General features: G+C 33.4%; 1 protein-coding gene across 7 annotated transcripts in view; it reads right to left on the bottom strand.

Annotated features, from left to right (window-relative positions):
* The window catches only part of Axed (BTB/POZ domain-containing protein axundead), a 315604-nt gene that overhangs the window by 107798 nt on the left and 184343 nt on the right, over positions 1–23463 (bottom strand). Inside the window, exons 1-2 of one of the 7 annotated variants that reach the window (XM_076445256.1) lie at positions 11280–17736; positions 10593–10782 (exon numbers count right to left, since the gene is read on the bottom strand). The exons of 4 other annotated variants lie outside the window; for them this stretch is intronic. In XM_076445256.1, the coding sequence (XP_076301371.1) occupies positions 10593–10629 (37 nt within the window). In that variant the 5' untranslated portion in view covers positions 10630–10782; positions 11280–17736. Of the gene's footprint in view, positions 1–10592; positions 17737–23463 lie in introns of those variants that run through there. 2 more of the 7 variants (XM_076445262.1, XM_076445248.1) reach the window with 2 other exon arrangements.

Genomic DNA, 23463 nt, shown 5'->3' with positions numbered 1-23463 from the left:
AGTCCATTTTAAAAACGTGGTATTTTTTAAAAATTTATTTTTATTTAAATAATTATTTTCTGCTATTTAGTCTTGTATGTATGAAATTTTACTATCGATTTTGAACATTTTTATGAGATTATAACAGAGAGATGTAGTTCAGACGGTGGTATTGCGACGCGTCATATCGAAAACAAACGCCGTGGTAAAATATCAAAGATAAAGGTTCGACAGAGAATTTCGGTGCAACTGTTCTTTCGCTTGTTTCCATTACTAGTTTAAATTCTGTATGTGACGGCTATACAGGGTGTCCCAAACTAAGTGTAAGTCCCGGAAATGGGAGGTTCCTGATACCATTCTAAGAGACATTTTCCTTTGCACCAATGTCAACTGCGGCTTTGTTTAGGAGTTATTAACGAAAAACACGGACCAATCAGAGCGCGCCCTGGCCCGCCGCGCCGCGCCGCGCGGGCAAGCGAGTGTCGGTGGTACGCCGTGACATCGCAACGAACAAGAGTTTCTCGATTATGTGAATGCTCTCCGATTTCAATGAGCTTTGGATATGTGGTCAAGATCATTATTCTGAACAACATTTCTCTTTAGACTTTTTGGCGATCGGCTTTAGTTTACGAGATTATCGCGAGAAACTTTACTTGTAAATCATGGGATTGATGTACTACTAGCTTCTATCCGATTTCAATGAGCTTTGGATACGTTGTCAAGACCATGATTCTGAACAACATTTCTCTTTAGACTTTTTGGCGATCGGCTTTAGTTTACGAGATTATCGCGAGAAACTTTGCTTGTAAATCATGGGATCGATGTACTACTAGCTTCTATCCGATTTCAATGAGCTTTGGATACGTTGTCAAGACCATGATTCTGAACAACATTTCTCTTTAGACTTTTTGGCGATCGGCTTTAGTTTACGAGATAATCGTAAAAAAAGAGAAGAAGCAGAAACTGATTGAATTAAAAGCTCACGTATTCAGCCGTAAATCCATTTGCTGCTTCGAAATGTGTGTCACTGGGTCACTCGGTGACGAACTGCACAGATGTCTTCAGGTATACGGCAGTACCGAAAGTCAAGGGACGTACGGCCAGGTCGACGAACTGCACAGCCGGTGGTAGAAGGCCTAAGGGATGCGCGGTCATGTCGACGATCCAGAATTTCACTTTCACTTTCGAATCGATAAATAATTCGTATGTTTATTTCACACAGATGCCTTGAAATTTTTCCACACTCACAATCACTGTTCACATTTGTCAACACATAGTTATGCACTAATAATAATTGCCATATCCCTTGTACTGCTGCACAAATCACAACAATCAGGTAATGCAATCACTAGACCGCGGATTTCATGCATTTGCAGCAAACATGAGTAGGTGCATTTTAAGACAGTAGAGAGATTAAAATAATTTCAAAACACCATAGTATTATTTTCAACTTCTTAAAATGATCACAGTGAGAATCAAATATCTGTCTGGCTCCTGTCCCTTGTAATAGCGGCAGCCAACATTAATGTTGCATAAAGATCCGTAGTCTAGTGATTAGTTTAAATATTACTATCAAAAACACAGCTAATAGCAACCGTTAGCTTTGAATTGACAAGTCTTTGGAGATGTTCTCTCTATCGCGGCTCGAACGACACTGATTTTCCGCAAGATTTTTCTAAAGAATTTAGGAAGGGCATTTAGAGTGTCGAAATTCGAAATGCACGCTGTAGCACGTTTACGAAAACGACGGGACGGTTAGACGAAAAACAGAACGCGAGAAGGACCGCTGTAAGATTTACGGCAAACACATGTTTAGTTTTTCCTGCAGATCGGTACGCAGAGTCGATGGGTAACCGCGCGTTCGAAAACGTCATCCGTCCTTTTACCCAGCAAGGGGTAAAAATGTCAGGTCAGCGTACCATCCCTATTGTCCTATACCTTCCTTAAGAAACTTTCTAAAAGAAGGACAGACGACGTTTTCGAACGGTTACCCATCGACTCTGCGTACCAATCTGCAGGAAAAACTAAACATGTGATTGCCATAAATCTTTAAGCTGTCCTTCTCGTATCCTATTTTTCGTCTAACCGTCCCTTCGTTTTCGTAAACGTGCTACAGCGTGCATTTCGAATTTCGACACTCTGCATGCCCTTCCTAAATTCTTTAGAAAAATCTTGCGGAAAATCAGTGTCGTTCGAGCCGCGGTAGAGAGAACATCTCCAAAGACTTGTCAATTCAAAGCTGACGGTTGCTATTAGCTGTGTTTTTGATAGTGATATTTAAACTAATCACTAGACTGCGGATCTTTATGCAAAATTAATGTTGGCTGCCGCTATTACAAGGGACAGGAGCCAGACAAATATTTGATTCTCACTGTGATCATTTTAAGAAGTTGAAAATAATACTATGGTGTTTTGAAATTATTTTAATCTCTCTACTGTCTTAAAATGCACCTACTCATGTTTGCTACAAATGCATGAAATCCGCGGTCTAGTGATTGCATTACCTGATTGTTGTGATTTGTGCAGCAGTACAAGGGATATGGCAATTATTATTAGTGCATAACTATGTGTTGACAAATGTGAACAGTGACTGTAAGTGTGGAGAAATTTCAAGACACACATTTCGAAGCAGCAAATGGATTTACGGCTGAATACGTGAGTTTTTAATACAATCAGTTTCTGCTTCTTCTCTTTTTTTACGATAACCTCGTAAACTAAAGCCAATGTTGTTCAGAATAATGGTCTTGACCACATATCTAAAGCTCATTGAAATCGGATAGAAGCTAGTAGTACATCGATCCCATGGATTTACAAGTAAAGTTTCTCGCGATAATCTCGTAAACTAAAGCCGATCGCCAAAAAGTCTAAAGAGAAATGTTGTTCAGAATAATGATCTTGACCACATATCCAAAGCTCATTGAAATCGGAGAGCATTCACATAATCGAGAAACTCTTGTTCGTTGCGATGTCACGGCGTACCACCGACACTCGCTTGCCCGCGCGGCGCGGCGCGGCGGGCCAGGGCGCGCTCTGATTGGTCCGTGTTTTTCGTTAATAACTCCTAAACAAAGCCGCAGTTGACATTGGTGCAAAGGAAAATGTCTCTTAGAATGGTCTCAGGAACCTCCCATTTCCGGGACTTACACTTAGTTTGGGACACCCTGTATAGAATGAAAAGATTATGCGATCAGAATTAGTTAGGGTCAGGTGGCAAGGGGCGGAGAGGGCCGGCCCGTATACGAAAATGTAGGAGTAGTCTTTCAAAACTGAAAGCCCATCCTATATATATGTATGGTCAGAGTGAGACCCTGTTTTTTCTCTCATCTCCGCAGCGTGTTTACAAGCAAAATGTAAACAAACGCCGCGCCGCCGGGACTGGCTTACGTTGCCGCGGAGCGTGCACGAATACGAAAAATTCAAAACAGTATTAGCGATAGTTTTTTGCAAATATCTCGAAAACTAAAAGCGGACCCCCCTATCTTGGAAAAGGAAAAAGTTGTTCAAAATGTGTTGCTGTATAACATATTAAAATTTCATCAAAATCGGAGGACGCAGACCTTCGCAATAATTACCAAATAATCTTTTATTTGCAAATAAGAAATAATAAATGCATCATTTTTGGAATTATTTAAATAATTTTTATTTAAATAAAAAGTTTAGTTATTATTTGCAATTAAAATCACACGTTTATATATTATTAACTTCCCGATTTTATACGGAAGTTATTGTAATGACCCCGAAAATCGAAAATCGATTTTTTAGCAGATCTTCACGTTTCATGGTCATTGCAGTCATTCTAGACTATTTTAAGCAAAATGTTCGTATGTGTGTGTGTGTGTGTGTGTGCGTATGTCTGTTTCTATGGTATCAAATTTTTCGTTAACGTTTTCTGAAAAAGTAACAACGCGATCAGAATGATAAATGATGCAATCGATGTGCCCCGTCGTAACTTAGAGCTGATTAGATTTTGGTCCATTTTGGTCCACTAGTTTTTTAGTTTTTTTATTTTTCTTCGAAAGAAGTTCATTCAACAATGCAATTTATACGAGAGAACGGAAAGTTTCCACCGAAGAAACAAACTTAATTACACAAAAAATTTTTTTTCATTTTTTCAAAATTTAAAAAAAAAATTTTTTAATTAAAAAAAATTTTTTTTTGTACCTTACGCTAATGTTTCCGCTAACAATAATCGAAAATTATCCCAATGCAAGAGTGAGTTAATAATCATCTCTACTCCCAAGAATACATTTTCAAAGAATATCGATGAAACTACAAAAAAAAATTTATATTACAATCTTTAAAAAAACAATCAGTTCAAAACGAATTATTAACTGAGATTAAATTGAAAATTAATATAAACAATATGATAATTATTAATAACATTAATGTTGAAAACGGATTGGTTAATGGAGCACACACATACGGAATATTAAAATTTATTACTTTTCAAGGAAATACTAAAATTCCGTCTATATTGTGGTTGGATTTTCAATTGGCCAGAGTAGGAGTGAAAGTAAGAACTCATTATCGTGATTATATGAAAAATGCAAATATTCATCAAAATTTAACACCAATAATAAAGATATCGAATCAAGTAAATATGTCGAGTGAGGAAAAATATCAAATCACACGTAGTCAATTTCCAGTGGTTCCTGCTGAAGCGATTACGATTCATAAAAGTCAGGGACAAACATACGAGAAAGTATGTTTGAATTTTAAAACATCAGAAAAATGAACTTTACAAATGTTGTATGTAGAACTGAGCAGAGTTTCAAAATTGAGTAGTTTATATATTTTGGGACAATTTAAATTAACAGTATCGAAGAAAACCAAGATCAATACTGCAAACCCAGCTAATGAGGAGTTGTATCGTTAGCGAAAAACTAATTAAGACAATTTATTTTGCAACATTAGTATGCTACAACAAGGAACCAAGCGAGCAACGAGCCTACGATGTTGGTTTGATGCGACGCTATATAGCAAACATTTTGATAAGTAGAAAACTATTGAATTTCCCTCAAAACGTACAATCTTATTAAAACGTACTAAAAATAATGATAATAATATACTGCAACTAACGAATCGGGAAGTTCTTTGTGTGGCTCTTGGAGAGTCACACACCAAATAAAAAACATTAATAGCTGCAGGCCCTACTAGCCATGCGTACCACTAACCCTTTCGCAAAAGCAACCCTACTCGCGAGCGAGCAACAATAACCCTCTAGTTTTATATTTGTACATAACAAAATTGTTTATTATTTTCTGTATAAAATTAAAAATAAGGCAAAGAAACAACTGTCTCTTTGTACCTTTCTGAAAATTCCGGTATTCCGGTACAACGTTTAAAAGAATACTGAATACCGGTATTGTATTTTTGGTCCGGTATTGCAAGCCTTACGCTATCAACAGTGATAGGTGAACGACAGAACGACTGTCATTTTTGTCTATAGTGAGGACTAGTCAATGACTTTTTATTACTGGCCACTACACCTACTATATTTAGTGGTAATATTAAAACAATAATATATCTATATTTAATACATCTTCTCTCGACTTTGTTGTAATAGCAACTTGTTTGTGATTTTGTAACAATTTCATGTTGCGAACTAAAATCAGATTATTAATATTATTACTCATTTTCAGATTCAAGAATGTTGTATTGTTGCTTTTAATATAACAAAGTCGTTAAAGGATAAAATCAATTTTTATATGTTATTCCTGTTTCCCACAATCAATGCGAAACATTTTTATTTTGCATAAAGATCCGCAGTCTAATAATAACATATTATTATGTCATTAATATTATGTTAATCTAATTCGAATTTGCACAGTAGAATACGTGTAATTAATAAATATACTTCCGTCCATAACTCACCGGACACTTATTACAATTTCGATACAGACAATTTTTTTTATAACATGACCTATGGCGACTTCCTCTAATATTTAGACACTCTTACAAAGACGACAACATTTTTAATTTCGAACGATTTGAACTTTTTTGAGAAGTTAGAGCGGTAAGAAAAATTGACCATCTTTAATTTAAAAGATTAGAAAACATTAGAATAATAATTAAAATTTATAAAATATAGGGTATTTTTTGGTCAGATTTAATTTACATGTTCTTTACATTAGAACAGATTAGTAAATTCCATTTCTATGTGATGCCCATAAATATAAGGACGCTCTCAAAAAACCGACAACTTTTTGAATATTCGACTATACGATTTGAACTTTGTTTAAGAAGTTAGAGCAATTAGTTTACTACACAACGTGAACAGATTTTTGTAAAAAATGTGCAAGTTGTCGGAAGTGCAGAGAAAATACTGAAGGTTGTATTTAGCATCTTTTTTATATGGGCTTACATGGAAAATTTAGAAAACACGTTTCGTAGCTCTGTATCAATGAAGCATATTCTAAAAATTTCGTCAAAATCGATTGACGTTTCAATGAGTTACAAAACGTTTAAAGATGGTAAAAATTTCAGATTTCCAATAAATCAAAGGATTTTTACATCTTTCAATTGTTTTTTCCTGCGTCAATCGATTTCGATGAAACTTTCACCATACATACAGATACAATTGACGCAGATCTAGAAAACGTATTTTGTAAATTTTCAATAAAAAAAATACCCACATAAAAAAGTTTTAGAATGCAATTTTTAGTATTTTCTCTACAATTCCACTCAATTGCCATTTTTGAAAAATATCTCTTCACATCATGTAGTAAATAAATTTCTCTAACTTCTCAAAAAAGTTAAAATCGTATAGTGAAATATTAAAAACGTTCTCATTGTTTTTAGAGCGACCGAATATTAATTCGAGTCACTGTATATCCAAATATCCGCGTATTTGTCGAGTGATATAATTTAACAATTTAAAGTATACGTACAGAGTTGGGCAGTAATTAATTCTTTTGTAAACACTCACCGTTGAAATAAATTAGTAATCGTGATTACTTATGATTCAATGATTAATTATATTTTATACAGATCTGTAATGTATATTTGTCCGTTATCAATTGGACAACTTGCCTTTTGTTATAAAGTTCTTTCACATCATCGTAATCGCCTAGTGCTGTACTGGGCCTGGCCAACACGCGGTTCGCTGTAACGTTACGAGTCATCAAAGTGGACCGTGAAACCATTTGGGTTGGCCAGGCCTGTGCTGTACGATTGCAGAATTAAATGTTATTCTTGGTGATTGCTCTGGCTGTCTAGCACACGGTTATGATGTGTATAATTCGGCGATTTTCTATGTAAAAAATATATATACAGAGTTATATATGTATGTATACAGAGTATACATATGAATAGTATATTTCTAAAAATATGTTCACAGTGTCGTTATTACAACAGAAGTACAGATTAAACCATAATGAAAAATCATTTCATCAGCAATAATTAATAAAGCAATCTCTTACGAACATTGATTACCACAACTTCTGAATCCTTTCTTATTCGTTAATCAATGATTACTGATTATTTAGTAATCGGTAGCCACGATTAATAATTGGATTTTATATTAATCGTAATTTTCAATCATTAATCGGTTTACGTTTTGCCCTGCTCTAACTACATATGATCAACGTAGAAGCAAATTCATCTACGATAGAAGCAGGGATTATGGATTAAGCAACAAGAAATACAAGCAGTGTAAATTATAAAGCGTTACGGACGAATATCTCCAAAAATATTGATCGTACGCAAAAATGTTTCAGATGAAAGTTGTTCAGTACCGAGGGGGACCATCATGTGGTGGGACTTTTATTTTTCTCGGTGGACACTCCAAGGTGAGGTGAAGGTCAACTTTCTTTTTTAAATGGAATGTCCTATTTTTTATACAATATATCAATAGAGTATCAAATTTTGAGTATAAAAGTGTAGACCTTTATATGTGCTAAACCTAATAGTTAACGAGATATTATCCAAAGAAGAAAGAAAATTGTTTCGATAATATCTCGTTAACTATGTATTAGAGTTAGGACATATGGAGGTCAATAAATTCTCACTCAGAATTCGATAGTCAATCGATTCGTGATACAGAAAGTAGGTGTTTCCATTTTAAAAAGTCAAGGTGACCTTCAAATCTCCCCTATGCCTCCACCCACGCAGACAATCTTTATGTCACAATATGACCCCCTCTATACCGTGTAAGTTTTCTCTCTATACATATAACATTTTTTCATATTATTACTAGGCTGCGGATTTTATGCATTTATGGCAAAAATGTACAATTTAAATTGTACGTACGTCGTACATGGACATATTAAAAAGATTTAAGGACATCTGTATATTATTTTCAGCTTAATAAGGAAATTAAGCTTAATAGAAATTTTTTATTTGGCTCCTGTGTCTTGCAATCGATGCAAACATTTTTTATTTTGCATAAAAATCCGCAGTCTAATTATATTACAAATAACGGCAATATTCAAAGTGGACATAGTTATTGCTCCACCCTCTCTGTATATTTAATTGTAAATTGGAATATTATATGGTAGAATTTCATGTGGCACCACATTCTTAAAATTCGAATACAAAAATTGAAAATTGCTGAAACATGCGCAATCTGGTGCTTACACCACTGCTAAAAAATATGTCAATGATTTGATAAAACAAAACTGAGAACAGTGGTTTCAATCTTTGTATATTTCATCAAATAAATCTGATCAAAGACACCAGAAGAAGTTCCTGATTGGCCAGCGCGCTCTCTTGATTTGACGCCATTGGACTATGCACTTCTTATAAAGACACCTCTAGATTTCGAATGTTTCTCAATACCAATCCTGTGTACAAAGATTTTGTATATACAGGGTGTTTCATCTAAAACAGGACACCTAAATATCTCTTCAGGTTATTGTGATGCAAAAAATATTTGTTACGTAAAGTGAATATTTTTTTCCAAAGGTCATTTTTTCGGAGCTATCAAGGTCATCAATGTTTTTTGATACACAACTACATTTTATTTTATTGCACCGTGTAACTGATCGAAAAATACATTCAGATATGCATAATGACATGACCTTGAAATGACCTTGATCTAGATTGAAAATATTTTGCTTTGTGGTTCGAAAGCAGAGCTGGGTAAAATAGTGTTTTAAATAGTAAATAGTAAATAATCCTATTTATTTTTTAAAGTATGTGTACAACTTTGAAAATAAAATATTTTATTTGATGCAGTAATTTTTGGAAATAAAATAATTTATTAGAGGTAGAAATTTATTTGAAAATAGTATTTTATTTAAAGAATATTGAAAATATTTATATTTTGCCTTTATTTTCAATTTTAATTCGAAATATTATTGCTGAAAATCATGGTTCTAATTCAGTACATTTATGAGTGTAAATCATTTTTTAACGATAAGATTGATTGTATGGTTATGCGGTTTCTCAGAGTATTATAACAATGCAAAAAGTAAAATATTTCATTTCGTGTTTCAGAGAGAGAGAGAGAGAGAGAGAGAGAGAGATTGTTAAAATAGAAATATTTTATTTTGTGAATCAAATTATTGAAATAGAAATATTTTATTTTGAGATTCAGATTGATAAAATAGAAATATTTCATTTTCCAAATTGTATATCTTATTTAAAATATTATTTCCTTTCAGTAAAATAAAATCTAAAATAATAAATAAACCCTTATTTTTTTATATAAATTGAAAAATATCCTCAAGAATTGATGCAGAGTGGTGTCTCTCCGTCTTTAATGCTTGTTTAAACACGTTTAAACATTCATAATGTATTAATATTGGATATCACTATATTCGGGAAAATCTACAATATCTTTGGCTGCAAAGAACAATTCAATATCTTTTATAATAACATCACGATGTTATAATAACATCACAAAAAATACTTTTTTTTTTAATTCATGTTTCTCAAAAACTGTGCGTCTAGGAGAAAAATGAAGGGCATATTCGGAATCAGCGCAAAAAACTCTATAAAATACACCCAACAGTAATTGTGGAAGAAATTTGGTGTTGAACAGTGTAATTAAATCACTATTCTTCTTCACCATGTCTTATCGTTTTGACGCACCGGTTTTTCATGTAAACCGATTTAGCTCCTAAGACACAACGTAAATAATAGCAGTTACTTCGTATGTTACTAAACAGAGGATACTCTATACAGTGATCTATATGTATACAAAATCTTTGTACACATCATTGGTATTGAGAAACATTCGAAATCTAGAAGTGTCTTATCGTTTTGTCGCGGAGTGTATCATTGAATAACTTAAAAAGCCGATGTCGAATTAAAAAACGTTTCGAATAAAACTTACTTGTTTTTTCTCATAGAATAAGTTGGTGTAATAAAAAAATTATGTTTCCATTTAGAAAAGTGAACTTGACCTTGAAACGACCTTCAACGCGTCGAATAAAATATTTAAAAAATACAACTTTCCATAGAGCTCTGAAAACTATACAAATTTCATTGGAAGTATTTTTTTCTAAATACGATGGATAAAGAGATATCCCGTGTAATAAAGAAATTTTGGGACAGCCTGTATACTGTATACATATATGTAATAATAATGTGTATATAATAATAATGATGTAATAATAATATGGACCGTTTATTTTGAAAGTACATTTTGTGTATCGCATGTATCTTACCATCGTTGTAAGCAACTGTCATTTTGGCAGTACGCATCAGAATCCTGTCAGTTGCGGGCAACCAATTGCATATCTAACGAAGAAAACTTCCAATCCATTAACTGCAACCTATGTAATTAACATTGACTATCAACACAAGTCTCACTCTCACTAAAAAAGAGAACACTTTTTTCTACTCGATGACAATCCTCTGACAAATAAAATTATTCACTTCATCAACACATTGTCTTTCGCGTTATTCCAAACTCTTCTCATGATTGTGAATGAACGAACTATGTGCATATGTAGCGGGTGCAAGTTTAGCTCTGTCCGTGACGAGAAAAATTTGCTGTACAATTTTTCATCAAACACACGAAAATTGTTAAAAATTGTATTATAAAAATTCCACTACTGCACCACTTTTAACGAATTTCGGCAAAATCTTTTCATCCTACAATCAGTGAATCGATTAGCAGAAATAATTTTTATTATCTATTATCTTTCACGCGCTTCGCCAAAATGTTTCAATTATAATAGAAATTAATTAAATGGAGAATATCATATAAATTCGAATTTTAATGATACAGAAGAACGTGTTTTTCTGTATGAAAAATGAACTGATTGACAGAAGTAATGCTCGGTTTCTTTGCTGAAGGAAAATTGCACTATCCGATGCACGATTTGGAATAAGTGAAATAGAAAACGAACTGTGTATGTGAAGTCGACGGAGTCGGAGTCGGAGTCGGAGAGCACGCAGCTACCCTTCCACGACGAGCAGCCTCGCTCGACTGACAGATCGATCGTGCTCGTGGCGACTGCCATGAATGAGTCAGTCCTCGTGGGATTCACTTTAATGTAAACGTATGCGTTCGCGTTCGCGTTCGCGTTCGCGTTCGCGTTTATCAACTGCGACGACAATTATTTATAAACAATGGATAAAGGTCCCGGGGCAATGCATCGAGGAATGTCGGAGGACTATGAGAACAGACCTTATCGATACCTTGAACTGTCATCGAGGCGCTTTAGAGCGACAGGACGGGAGAAGGATACAGTTTGCTTTACGATGCGGCCATGGGGGACAAGGAATTCGGCTATTCGGTCAAACGAATATTTTATCTCGCACCGAGTGCTCAGAGCTGTCTAAAATTACATTATTTTATTTATTTTAAATAGCTACCGCTCTAAATAGAGGACGCTCTAAAAAAACGATAACTTTTTTTAATATTGGACTAGGATATTGGACGATATTATTTAATATTGGACTATACTATTTGAACTTTTTTAGGAAGCTGGAGCAATTAGTTTACTACAGGATGTGAAAAGAAATTTTTTCAAAAATTCCAGTTGGTAGGAATTCTAAAGACAATACTAAAAGTTGCATTTTACCGCTTTTTTATGTGGGCCTATATTGAAAATTTAAAAAATACGTTTTGTACATCTGTGTCAGTGAAACATATTCTGTAAATTTCGTCAAAATCGGTTGACGTGGGGAAAAATCCTAAGATTTTTATTGCAAATCTGGAATTTAAACGTTTGTAACCGATTGCAATGTCGACCGATTTCAACGAAATTTTTAGGTTATGTTTAATTGATACAGAGCTACGAAACGTGTTTTCTAAATTTTCCACGTAAACCCACATAAAAAAGTTACAAAATACAACCTTTAGTATTTTCTCTTCACTTCCGACGACATGCACGTTTTTTACAAAAATTTGTTCACGTTGTGTAGTAAGCTAATTCCTCTAACTTCTTAAACAAAGTTCAATTCGTGTAGTCGTATATTAAAAGAGTTATCGGTTTTTTGAGAGCGTCCGTGTATTAGTGGGAGTCATTGTGTATTTAAATACAGTTACAAATTTGTGAAAGCAAGATATAGGTATACAAAATAAAAGGAAAAATTAATTTGAAAACCACTCCCATTAAAAAATAGAATCAACAAACCCTAGTTTATTGGAGAAGAATCCGATAGTTTTTAATGTTCTGACAATAAACGACTTCTTTTGGGATATAACAATATTCTTAGCTGTTGGAAATATTATTTCGCCGGTTCTATAAGTTCGAATTGTAATTAAATCTGAAGTGTCTGCTGAAAGATTCGGCAACACTATTCAATTCCATTATTACTTAATTTGTTATTCAGTTGTACGGACGTGCTTGTACTGTATGGTGAGAAATTGTATGTAACATACACGCATAACTGCGAAAACAAGATGTAATCACAAATAATATCAATGACATAAATTAATATCAATCAGAGTTTAGCAAAAATTTGATTCAAGTTAAAATTTCGAATAAAGTGGGTTTTAAACCCACTTTATTAGAAATTATTATTTAAATAAAATTTTTGCCCAACTCTGACATCAATGTTCTAAAAACTATGCAAATTCAAATGGATTTAATAATATTTAAACACAGGTAAAATAGTACACACGTGTATCTTCCAGATAGCACACGACGTCTTAAGGAGGTCCATTTTATGTCTATTTTAGGTCTGAAAGTCTTACGTCCTAAAAAGACGTCTTTAAGACCATAAACGGTGTGGTTTTTATATACCCATAATCTCTGGCAATAAATATAATATTAGCATTGGTATTATTTGTTCGAGTTAGCGTGTTTGCTTCAATTTCAGTTTTAATTTCAATTTGCCAATTTCAACTTCATTTCAACTTCAATTTCAACTCTTCAAGTTCAACTTCAATTTCAACTCTTCAAGTTCAACTTCAATTTCAATTTTTCAATTTGAACTTTTCAATTTCAATTTTTCAATTTGGACTCTTCACTTTTAATTTTTCAATTTGAACTCTTCAATATCAACTCTTCAAGTTCAACTTCAATTTCAACTCTTCAAGTTCAACTTCAATTTCAATTTTTCAATTTCAATTTTTCAATTTGAACTTTTCAATTTCAATTTTTCAATTTGGACTCTTCACTTTTAATTTTTCAATTTGAACTCTTCAATATCAACTCTTCAAGTTCAACTTCAATTTCAACTCTTCAAGTTCAACTTCAATTTCAATTTTTCAATTTGAACTTTTCAATTTGAACTCTTCAATATCAACTCTTCAAGTTCAACTTCAATTTCAATTTTTCAATTTCAACTCTTCAATTCCAACTACAACTTCAATTTTAACTTTTCAAGTTCAACTTCAATTTCAACTCTTCAAGTTCAACTTCAATTTCAATTTTTCAATTTCAATTCCAACTTCACTTTCAATTCCATTTTTTATTGTAATTGTAATTTTTATTATTTTTTCTTGCGATTTTAATTGCAATTATTATTTTTATTACACTTTTTATGCCAATTCCACATGCGTCCTTCTAATAAAGCTATTTTATTGGTTTAACTTTGAATTCGTTTTTGTCGAAATCTATAATATTTTTACTGTTCCTTTCTTTTAATTTCACTAACATTTATGGACCTCTAATTCTGAAAGACGTCTGGACGTCTTTTAGACGTCTTAGAGACGTCGTTAAGACGTATCATTTTCTAACACAAGACGTTCAGGAGACGTTAGGAAGACGTTCGCAGGACTTTCGGGATATCTTTAAGACGTCTGTATGTCCAACTGCAGACATCTTTAAGACGTCTTTGTGCTATCTGGGCTGTACTAACTTCCCGATTTTATGCATTTATGACAAAAATGGACACGTACTATTTAAAGCAGTGGACATGTTAACAATTTTTTGAGCACATCAATGTATTAGTTTCAGTTTAATAGAATAATAAAAAGAAGAGAATTTTTACACTGTATATTACAATGTACAATTTTTATTCGGCTTCTGTGTTTTGCAATCAATGCGAACATTTTTTATTTTTTATTTTTTAGTCTAGTTACCATTCACACACACACACAATATACGTACAACAAAACCACGAAACCACAAAAGCAACAAGTTTTTAATATAGTATTTGATTTGAAGAATAACGCTAATATTGTGCATGTATTTGTATTTTCACATGTCCTTACTGAAAATAATAGTTCGTATGCACATATGTACAAGTATAAATTGTCTTTAGTTACAAGATACGTTGTATGTATGTTTATATTGTTTAGTATCAAACCGCACTATACATATATATAGTCATAAGAAGACTGCAGATTTCTATGAAAAATAAGAATTGTTCGGATTAATTGTAAGGTACATATGTAGAGGATCCACATAGCCATGCAGTTCTCCTTTCAATGATTTCAACGAGCTGAAAAAATGCAAAAGTGTTTTGAATTTCTTTAAATGTATTCACTGTTTTGCATTTGATTTTCCCATTTTTATCATAAATGCATAAAATCCGTAGTCCAGTCATAAACAAAATGCAGATTTCCATGGTATTAAAATTAATTAAATCACAAAAATTTCTTTTACCACCATTGCCCAAAATTTGTTTTCTGATGTCTTAATAACTCGACGATAGAAGCTCCCACCGACCATCGATAGTGACGAATGTGTATGGTATTATAAAAATAACAAGATTAAATTTATATATATTATATTTTGTGCGATTTCTAGTATAATATATGTATGCATACTGTAGTGAAAAAATGTATTCAATCAATTCCCATGAAAACACCTTTACAATCTCAACAATTGCCAAATAAAAAATCGAAAACGGGTCATTTGACCCAAATAAATCTGCATTACTTATACGATCGTATCACCCAATACTACAAGTGAGATTAAAGTATTGTATTTTGAGCCAGATTATTAACATATTACCGACCGGTGATTATTGCATAATTTTGAGAAATCTATGGTACATGGCCAAACACTTTTTAATGGAATCTTTAATAGCAACAGCAATTTTCATTGTGAACTAACAAGTCACCCTCAATAACGTCGTCGGATACTTTCATTGAAGATTGCAATGTAAAAGAACATTTCTATGCTTTCTGTTGGTACAGCACAATTATTGAAAATCCTATTAATAGGCTTCCGGTAGGTAAAGTGTTAAAATAATATATTTTTCTTTGTGTTTCAGACTGTTCAAATGAATACTGTTGTCAATATACATATGAATGACTTTATTAGAATTTAATCGTTCAACTATTTACTACATGTATGATCGGGGTTTAGTGAACGGATTCCTAACAACGCATCGGTAATGCTAGAATATAAAATTCGACAGAATTTAGTACGATTTTTACTACCACTGAAAACTCGATTTTATTTGATTCCACTTTCTAGAATTCGTCTAGAAAAATTGCAAATTGCGTAAACATCCGCAGTCTAATTACAATCTAGAATTACAAGCGATACGCGAAAAAGAATTATGTCGAGAAAATGTGTTAATCGATGTGCTCTCCAATCTCGAGCTAGGACTGGACACTTCGCTTTTATAAAAGTTGTTTATTAACCCTCCGAAGACCGTGCCGGAGTGATTTTTTACCCATCGCAGCGCGTTCCTCGAGAGCGGTGTCGCACACTGTGCACACATTTACGAAATGTGACGTATCCGCTGATGGTAGGTATGCAGGACGCGGGACGCGGGAGTCGCGAGACCGGCGCGGCGGGACTGCACAGAGAAGGCAAGAGGAGTCTTTACTCTTTTCGCTTTTCGCTTTCGCTGTGTGCGTTGCGTGACTTATGGTGGGGAGCTCGAACGATAGTAAATGTATCTGTGAATATACGTGTGGGGTCAGGATAGACCCTGGCACGGGCCGCTGTGCCCCGGTTTACAGTCAACGAGGTACTGTCTTCTGTTTGTTAACATGCCTTGCCTTGAATGTCTTACCAACAACAGGGCCCGCTCTAGCGGTTACGACGCCCCGGGCAAAAAAACAAATTGCCGCCCCTTTTTAAGCACTAAGCACCGCGCTGAACAAAATGACCTTTTTTTTTTGCAAAATTGTCTGGCAAGGGTAGTCTGAAATTTTCTATTAATTGAATATTTAAAACATCAATATTTTTCTCACACTTACAGCCAAAGCCAAAATGGCGCCCCTAAATTTTGGCGCCCCGGGCAAATGCCCGGGTTGTCCCCCCCCCTAGAGCGGGCCCTGCCAACAACCATAGATTATAAACTATTACAGTTCGGCCATATACAGGGTGAGTCCGAAGAAACGGAACACCTAAATATCTCCGTTACTTTTCGTTGTACAAAAAAACCTCTAAGGACAAAGTTACACTGTTTGAAGGACAACATGTAACGGTGCAAGGGAAAAAATTTTAAAGGGCATTTTTTTACAAGATTTCAAGGTTATCGATATTTTTTTAAATGGAACGAGGTATTTTTTAATACATCAATCGATGCAGCTGGACATTCGTAATAAAAAAGTACTAACCCATGTATGTCGAAAAGTTAGCAGTTCAGGAGATATTTCAATTTAAATAACTCTAAAACACCATTACTGTCATACTAAGACGTTAGCGTTTACTTGCTAGTGTAAATTGAAGAGTTGAAATTGATATTGAACAATTGACGTTGAAAATGAAATTGAAGATTTGAAATTAACGAACTGAAATTGAAAACTTGACGTTGAAAATTGAAGAGTTGAAATTAACGATGTGAAATTGAAAAATTGAAGTTGAAAATTGAAGAGTTGAAATTAACGATGTGAAATTGAAAAATTGAAGTTGAAATTGAAGAGTTGAAATTGAAAAATTGAAGTTGAAATTAAAAAATTGACGTTGAAATTGAAGAGTTGAAATTAACGAAATGAAATTGAAAAATTGAAGTTGAAATGGAAGAGTAGAAATTGAAGTTGAAATGGGAGAGTTAAAATTGAAGTTGAAATTAAAGTTGAAATGGAAAAATTGAAGTTGAAGAGTTGATACTGTAATTGCAGTTGAAATTTAAGTTGAAGAGATGAAATTAACGTATTAAAATTGAAAAATTGAAGTAGAAATTGAAAAATTGACCTTGATATTGAAGAGTTGAAATTAACGAAATGAAATTGAAAAATTGAAGTTGAAATGGAAGAGTAGAAATTGAAGTTGAAATTGAAAAATTGAAGAGTTGACAATGAAGCTGAAGAGTTGATATTGAAATTGAAAAATTGACATTGAAATTCAAATTGATGTTAGAGTTTACTTACTTGTGTAACGTCTTAGTAAGACAGTAATGGTGTTTTAGAGTTATTTAACTTGAAATATCTTGTGAACTATACTAACTTTTCGACATACATGGGTTAGTACTTTTTTATAACGAATTCCCAGTTGCATCGATTGATGTATTACAAAATACTTCAATCCATTTTAAAAAATGCCAATGACCTTGAAATCTCATAAAAAAATGACCTCGAAAATTTTTTCCCTTACACCGTTACCTGTGGCCCTTCAAACAGTGTAACTTTGTCCTAAGAAGCTTTTTTGTACAACAAAAAGTAACGGACATATTTAGGTGTTCTGTTTCTTCGGACTCATCCTGTATAATATTATAAACTTTTACAGTTCGGCCAGCCTGACAAAAGATCGTCCTCGATCTCGCGTTACAAGAAACATGTACAACGATTATTAACGGTACAAAATTCAAACAATTACGAATATAATATTTTTTACAACGATTATAGAACAATTATTACTAAAACAAACACGCACATTATTGTAATCATATTACATGCTACGCTTATCGCACGGAGTAGTCTCCTTCCAAGTTTCTCATTTTCCATGGCCACATATTTCTTGGTTTCCAAACACCTTGATATTTTTGATGCGTTTGTTGGAAATCATTTATGTCACCTACAATAATATCGATCGTCTCGAAGTTCCTTTAGAATAACATAAGGTCCTCTAGGCTTCGTAATTATCTTTCTAGAAATGTCAAGTGCATTATCGAAGTTACGTAACATTACATAACCATCTATTTTATTATATATTTCCAATCGTTCTTCCGATTATTATTATTAGAATATTTTACATTATAATTTTGGTCCTCAATTCTATTAAATTTCTGTTATTATTATATAGTATGTATTTTTATTTAGATATTCCTTAATTTCATCGCTCACATGGCCTTTTTGGTCGACACCAAATAATAAATGTCTTGGTGTTTCACCTGTTACTTTATTGACAATATTCTACCTCATCGAGTACTTTATACCCCAATGCTTTCCTTCATTATTTTCAACAATTTTACCTAACATTCGAGTTAATACTAAATTTATTCGTTCAACCTGGCCGTTAGCCTGTGACGATCTTGTAACATTTAATGCATGTTTTACATTTTCCTCCTTTAAAAAATCAAAACACTGTTGTGGTGAAAAACATGATCCACGATCTGATACAATTATACGAGTTTTGCTATAATTTACAAAATAATCATGCAGACAGAATGAAACAATAATCATGCAACATATGAAATAACTGATAAATTCATTTTTTCAATTTTCACTTGGATCACTTTTATAATTCAGGCCTCGTACAGATCTGAACATTTCGACGAACCGCGCATTTCGGCGAACGGAACGGATTCGTGCTATATCCAGAATTCTTTGCAACCAACAATGGGAGCTGCAGCGGCGTATACTACACAAAGAAATACAGAAAATGTTGGCAGTTTAGCAGAGTGAATTAAAGTTTCAAAGTGAAATGTTCAGGTCTGTACGAAACATTAAAGACATCAGATTCGGGACTAAATGACTTGAATTTTTGGAGATGTTGGAACATGCTGAATTTTCGTCTCTTTTTATGATTCTATAATACACATTCTGTGTATTATATTAAAGTTATGTAGTATATTAAAAACAACCCTACTCGCGAGCGAGCGAAGCGAGCGAGCAACAATAACCCTCTAGTTTATGTTATTATAAACTAAATGAAATTATTGCTTATAAATATGTATATTATTTGAGTGAATTTTACTATTCCGAGTAAATCATGAACGTCGCGCCTCTTAGCGATGACGTCACAGCGAAGCCGTTTGGCTTTGTTATACATATAGGTCGTGTTGTTTTTTTTCGCTTGCACCGCTCCACGATCGTCGTGGCTTGTTTACATTTTTTACGCGCGCGCCTACTTACGCGCTCTCTCGTCGTGGGCTAATCGTACTTAAAACTATATCGCTTACGCGTGACATATCCATCATACAAGTCTACAAACAGTTTCTATCCCCCTCTTTGAAAAATCAACGCTTAGCACTCGAGTGGTGCCTCATAATCACCATTAAAAATTGCTGTAACTTTATACAAAATACTATCCATTGTACATTATTAAATATGTTGGGACCTAACCAATTACTAATTGAAGTGTAATATCAATTTCATATCCATAAAGAGAAAAAAATCATATAGAATGGAATTATCCCAGATCGGTAGAAATTGTTGTTTACAAAGGGTTAAACTTTGCAAAGAAAGTTCGATTAATTATAATTTTTGTACGTCTGCATTTATTTTAATGTTTAAATATTAATCACAAACGAATCAAATATCATTTCACGTTCGTATTTGTTAGACTTTGTTAAAATCTTTATGAAATCTTCTTTAAAATACGGCAAGGGGTTTGTTAATATAATATCACTACGTTATATGTAGAACGAATCGATTTCATTTTAAACTCTCAGATATAAAAATTTCAAAGTACGTATTTAGTACTTGAACAACCGTGTCTTCTTCCACTTCTCTCGTTACATTGATCGTACATTGCTGAAATGCGGGTGCGTCTAATTAATCTTAATTAGATGATAATATTACAATTAAACATGTTTTCTATGGGCTTAAATAAAGATTTAAGTGAGTATTATCCTATCTTGCTTTTATTAAATATTTTTCCAAGATTTATTAAGATTTCGTATAAATAACTAAAAATGCAAGCTGCTACAGAAAGTTAAGAAACTATAATAGATGATGCTTTCTAATTGTAAGTGCTGGGTTAGAGTAGACGCAAGCTCCGCACTCTATATGTATATAAATATAAATTCTTGTATAAAACGATTCTTAAATGCAGTTTCATTTTAGCGCTGTGGCTCTGATCACGTATTTTTGTCTTGTTACATTATAATTAAACTAGTATCGGAATGTATCGAAGTAAACTTTTGTTAAAGTGTTATTTATTGTTAGATATAAATAATAGGTGGAAAAAATGAATAGATGTAATTCGAAACAGTAAAAAGATTAAATGAGTTTAACAGTGTCGATACACTATCTTTAACATATAAAAATGATTAATGAGGACAAGAAATTGTTACTTGGCTTCTATAGATCGTAATTGATGTGCGAACAGTTTATTTTGCATAAAGATGCGCAGTCAATTAATTAATCATTAGACTTCTGATCTTTATACAAAATAAAAATAGAAATTTCTTTTCTTCTGTAATAACTTCAGAAAGCTAAAAATAAAATGCTATACTCTTGATACACTTGAATTCTCTTAATTATTGTACTCTTCGAAATTGCATCTACCCACTTTTGCAATAAATGCATAAAATCCATAGTCTAATTCAATCCAAATAAAATCAAATAAAATCCATAGTCCATAGCCAAACTTTTAGTTTTAAGTATATATTTTTGAACAAACTATTTTTGCGTCGTAGAATTTTAATTTGAAAACTACAATGTGTAAATAGTATAATCCTTGTAAATAGATTTTGTAATATTATTCGAATACATTTTTCATTACAGAAGTGTGTGTTATTTGTATATTTATTGTGTATTTTGAAAGAAAATTGTTACAAGTTTTAATGTTATCTTCTTTCTTCTAATTTATACGTTTGCGATCGCCATTTATTTTGACAGTAGTTACAATATTCTATTAAATGCAATATGTACTCTTCGAAGTATGAGAAAAGTGATGTAAAAAGTAGTTGATAAAAAACAATATTTCTGAAACAAGAGGATCACATTTGAAATATTGACATTTGTTCAATTTACAATTAATTTTCAAGTTATATAAATCACAGACTTGTTCACGTTAATTTTGAACGATAGCAATTGACTACGTAATACCAAATTGTTTTCATTCTTTTCTGGGTATTGTTTCGAATGAATTTGTTGTGCTCTCTCTGCGTTGACTGTAACTGAATTCGCAAACAGGAAACGTGTAGCACACGCCTGGACAATTGGTGCTCCGTAAGGCAAAGCAAGGCGGGCTCGTATTTCTCTCTGAAGCTGACCGACCGCGAGTGGGGTAGCCGATTCTCTACACTCTACGTCATCAACTTTCGGAACAGCAATTGCCCAGGCGCGCGTGGTGTATTGTAGCAGGAAGGCATCGTGGAACGTGGAACGCTTACTACATATCTCTACTTCGAAACACTGACACTGACACTGACACTGACACTGACACTGACACTGACACTGACACACATCTCCTTTACACAAACAACGCTTACCTTGCCCTCTGATAAGGTACACTTGAATGCAAAATGAAAACGCAGAACGACAATATTCGATAGTACATACATACTCGGACGCAAGATAATGCTTTCCAGAAAACAAATAGGAGTTTTCAGACACTGACATACTATTATATATATGTCTGATAAACATACACGCACGAACAGTGAACCGCCAAAGTATTTCACCGCACTTTAGAACAGTACAACTTTTTTATAATTCTACCAAGCTACCTGATGTTTTGTAAGCATTTAGAAGCATTGGTTTACTAAATGATCTACAAAAAAGATTTTCCAAAAATTGCAATTTACAAGATTGCAAGAATAAAATGCATTTTTTAAAACTCTTTTATATATTGGCCCTTAATCAAAATTTAAAATATATGTTTTGTAGATCTATGTTAGTTATACGCATACTGAAAATTTCATAAAAATCGATTAACATTCGCAACAGCTATAATTACGGTGGACCTTATTATTCGACTAGCAAATTTCTTTGGCCCCCCCCCCCCAATGATGTGACAATAAGTGAGGATATGATTGGATTACGAGAAACCGGCGCGCATCAAATTTGAAAAATTTTGCATTTTTTAAACCGTCACATAAATGTACAGTATGATATATCGTCGAATTTGTCTCTTTTTCTATTTAAGGATACATCGACAGCATAAATAGGTATTAATAAAAAAAAGTATCCATCTTGAAAAATAATTTGTTCCCAGTCACTATACATATACACCTCCTTATTATATAGTACAACTTTTGTTTGAAGAGTTTTTTTATATATCTACAAATAATGGAGACATTCAATATTTTGATTGCAACCCTATGGATAAATGCAAGGTGAGCGATCGGAATGCCGCATGCCTTCCGCATAATTACAGCAACGGCACAAGCCCTTGGTCAAGATTTAGATGATTTAGTAATAAATCGAACGTCCATTCGACGTGAACGCACGCATTATCGAGCAAAACTCGCAGAAAAACATTGTGCAGCGTTTAAAGACTGCGATCTTGATGCTGTTACTCTTCAATGGGACGGAAAGTTGTTGCCATCTTTAACAGGCAAAGAAAAGGTCGACAGATTACCTGTGATAATAACTTGTAGAGGCATTTGACGCTTACTTGGCGTACCTGCAGTCCCATCGAACAATATGAAACTCCGCAGTATATGAATTAGTGCAGGAATGGAATTTCAGCGACAAAGTGCACTGTGACACAACATCCTCCAATATGGGCCGTTTCCGAGGTATACATATGTATTCTTCTCTAACAAAAATTTCAAAGAGATTTTCTATATTTTCCGTGCCGGCGCGACATCACATTTACGAACTAATTTTGCGGAATGCATATGAGCAGAAGATAGAAAAATCGTCTGGTCCAAATATTCCAGTTTTTAATAAATTTCAAGAGTTTGGTCTCGTATCAACAAGACTAATTACGTGACAGGAATCGAAGACGATTTCGTCCGTCAATCAATTCGTAGTATTACAGAAATTCTAGACTTTGCATTGCATACTTTGGAAAGAGAGCGACAACCACGAGAAGATTATCGTGAATTTCTGGAACTCGTAGTTATTTTCTTAGGTGGAAATCCTACGAGAAATTGTACTTTCCGAGCACCAGGAGT

Source organism: Lasioglossum baleicum, chromosome 2 (genome assembly GCF_051020765.1).
Source record: "Lasioglossum baleicum chromosome 2, iyLasBale1, whole genome shotgun sequence".
Classification (NCBI taxonomy): Eukaryota; Metazoa; Arthropoda; class Insecta; order Hymenoptera; family Halictidae; genus Lasioglossum; species Lasioglossum baleicum.
The sequence above is the reverse complement of the archived record's forward strand: the minus strand, read 5'-3'. Positions and strand labels throughout refer to the sequence as shown.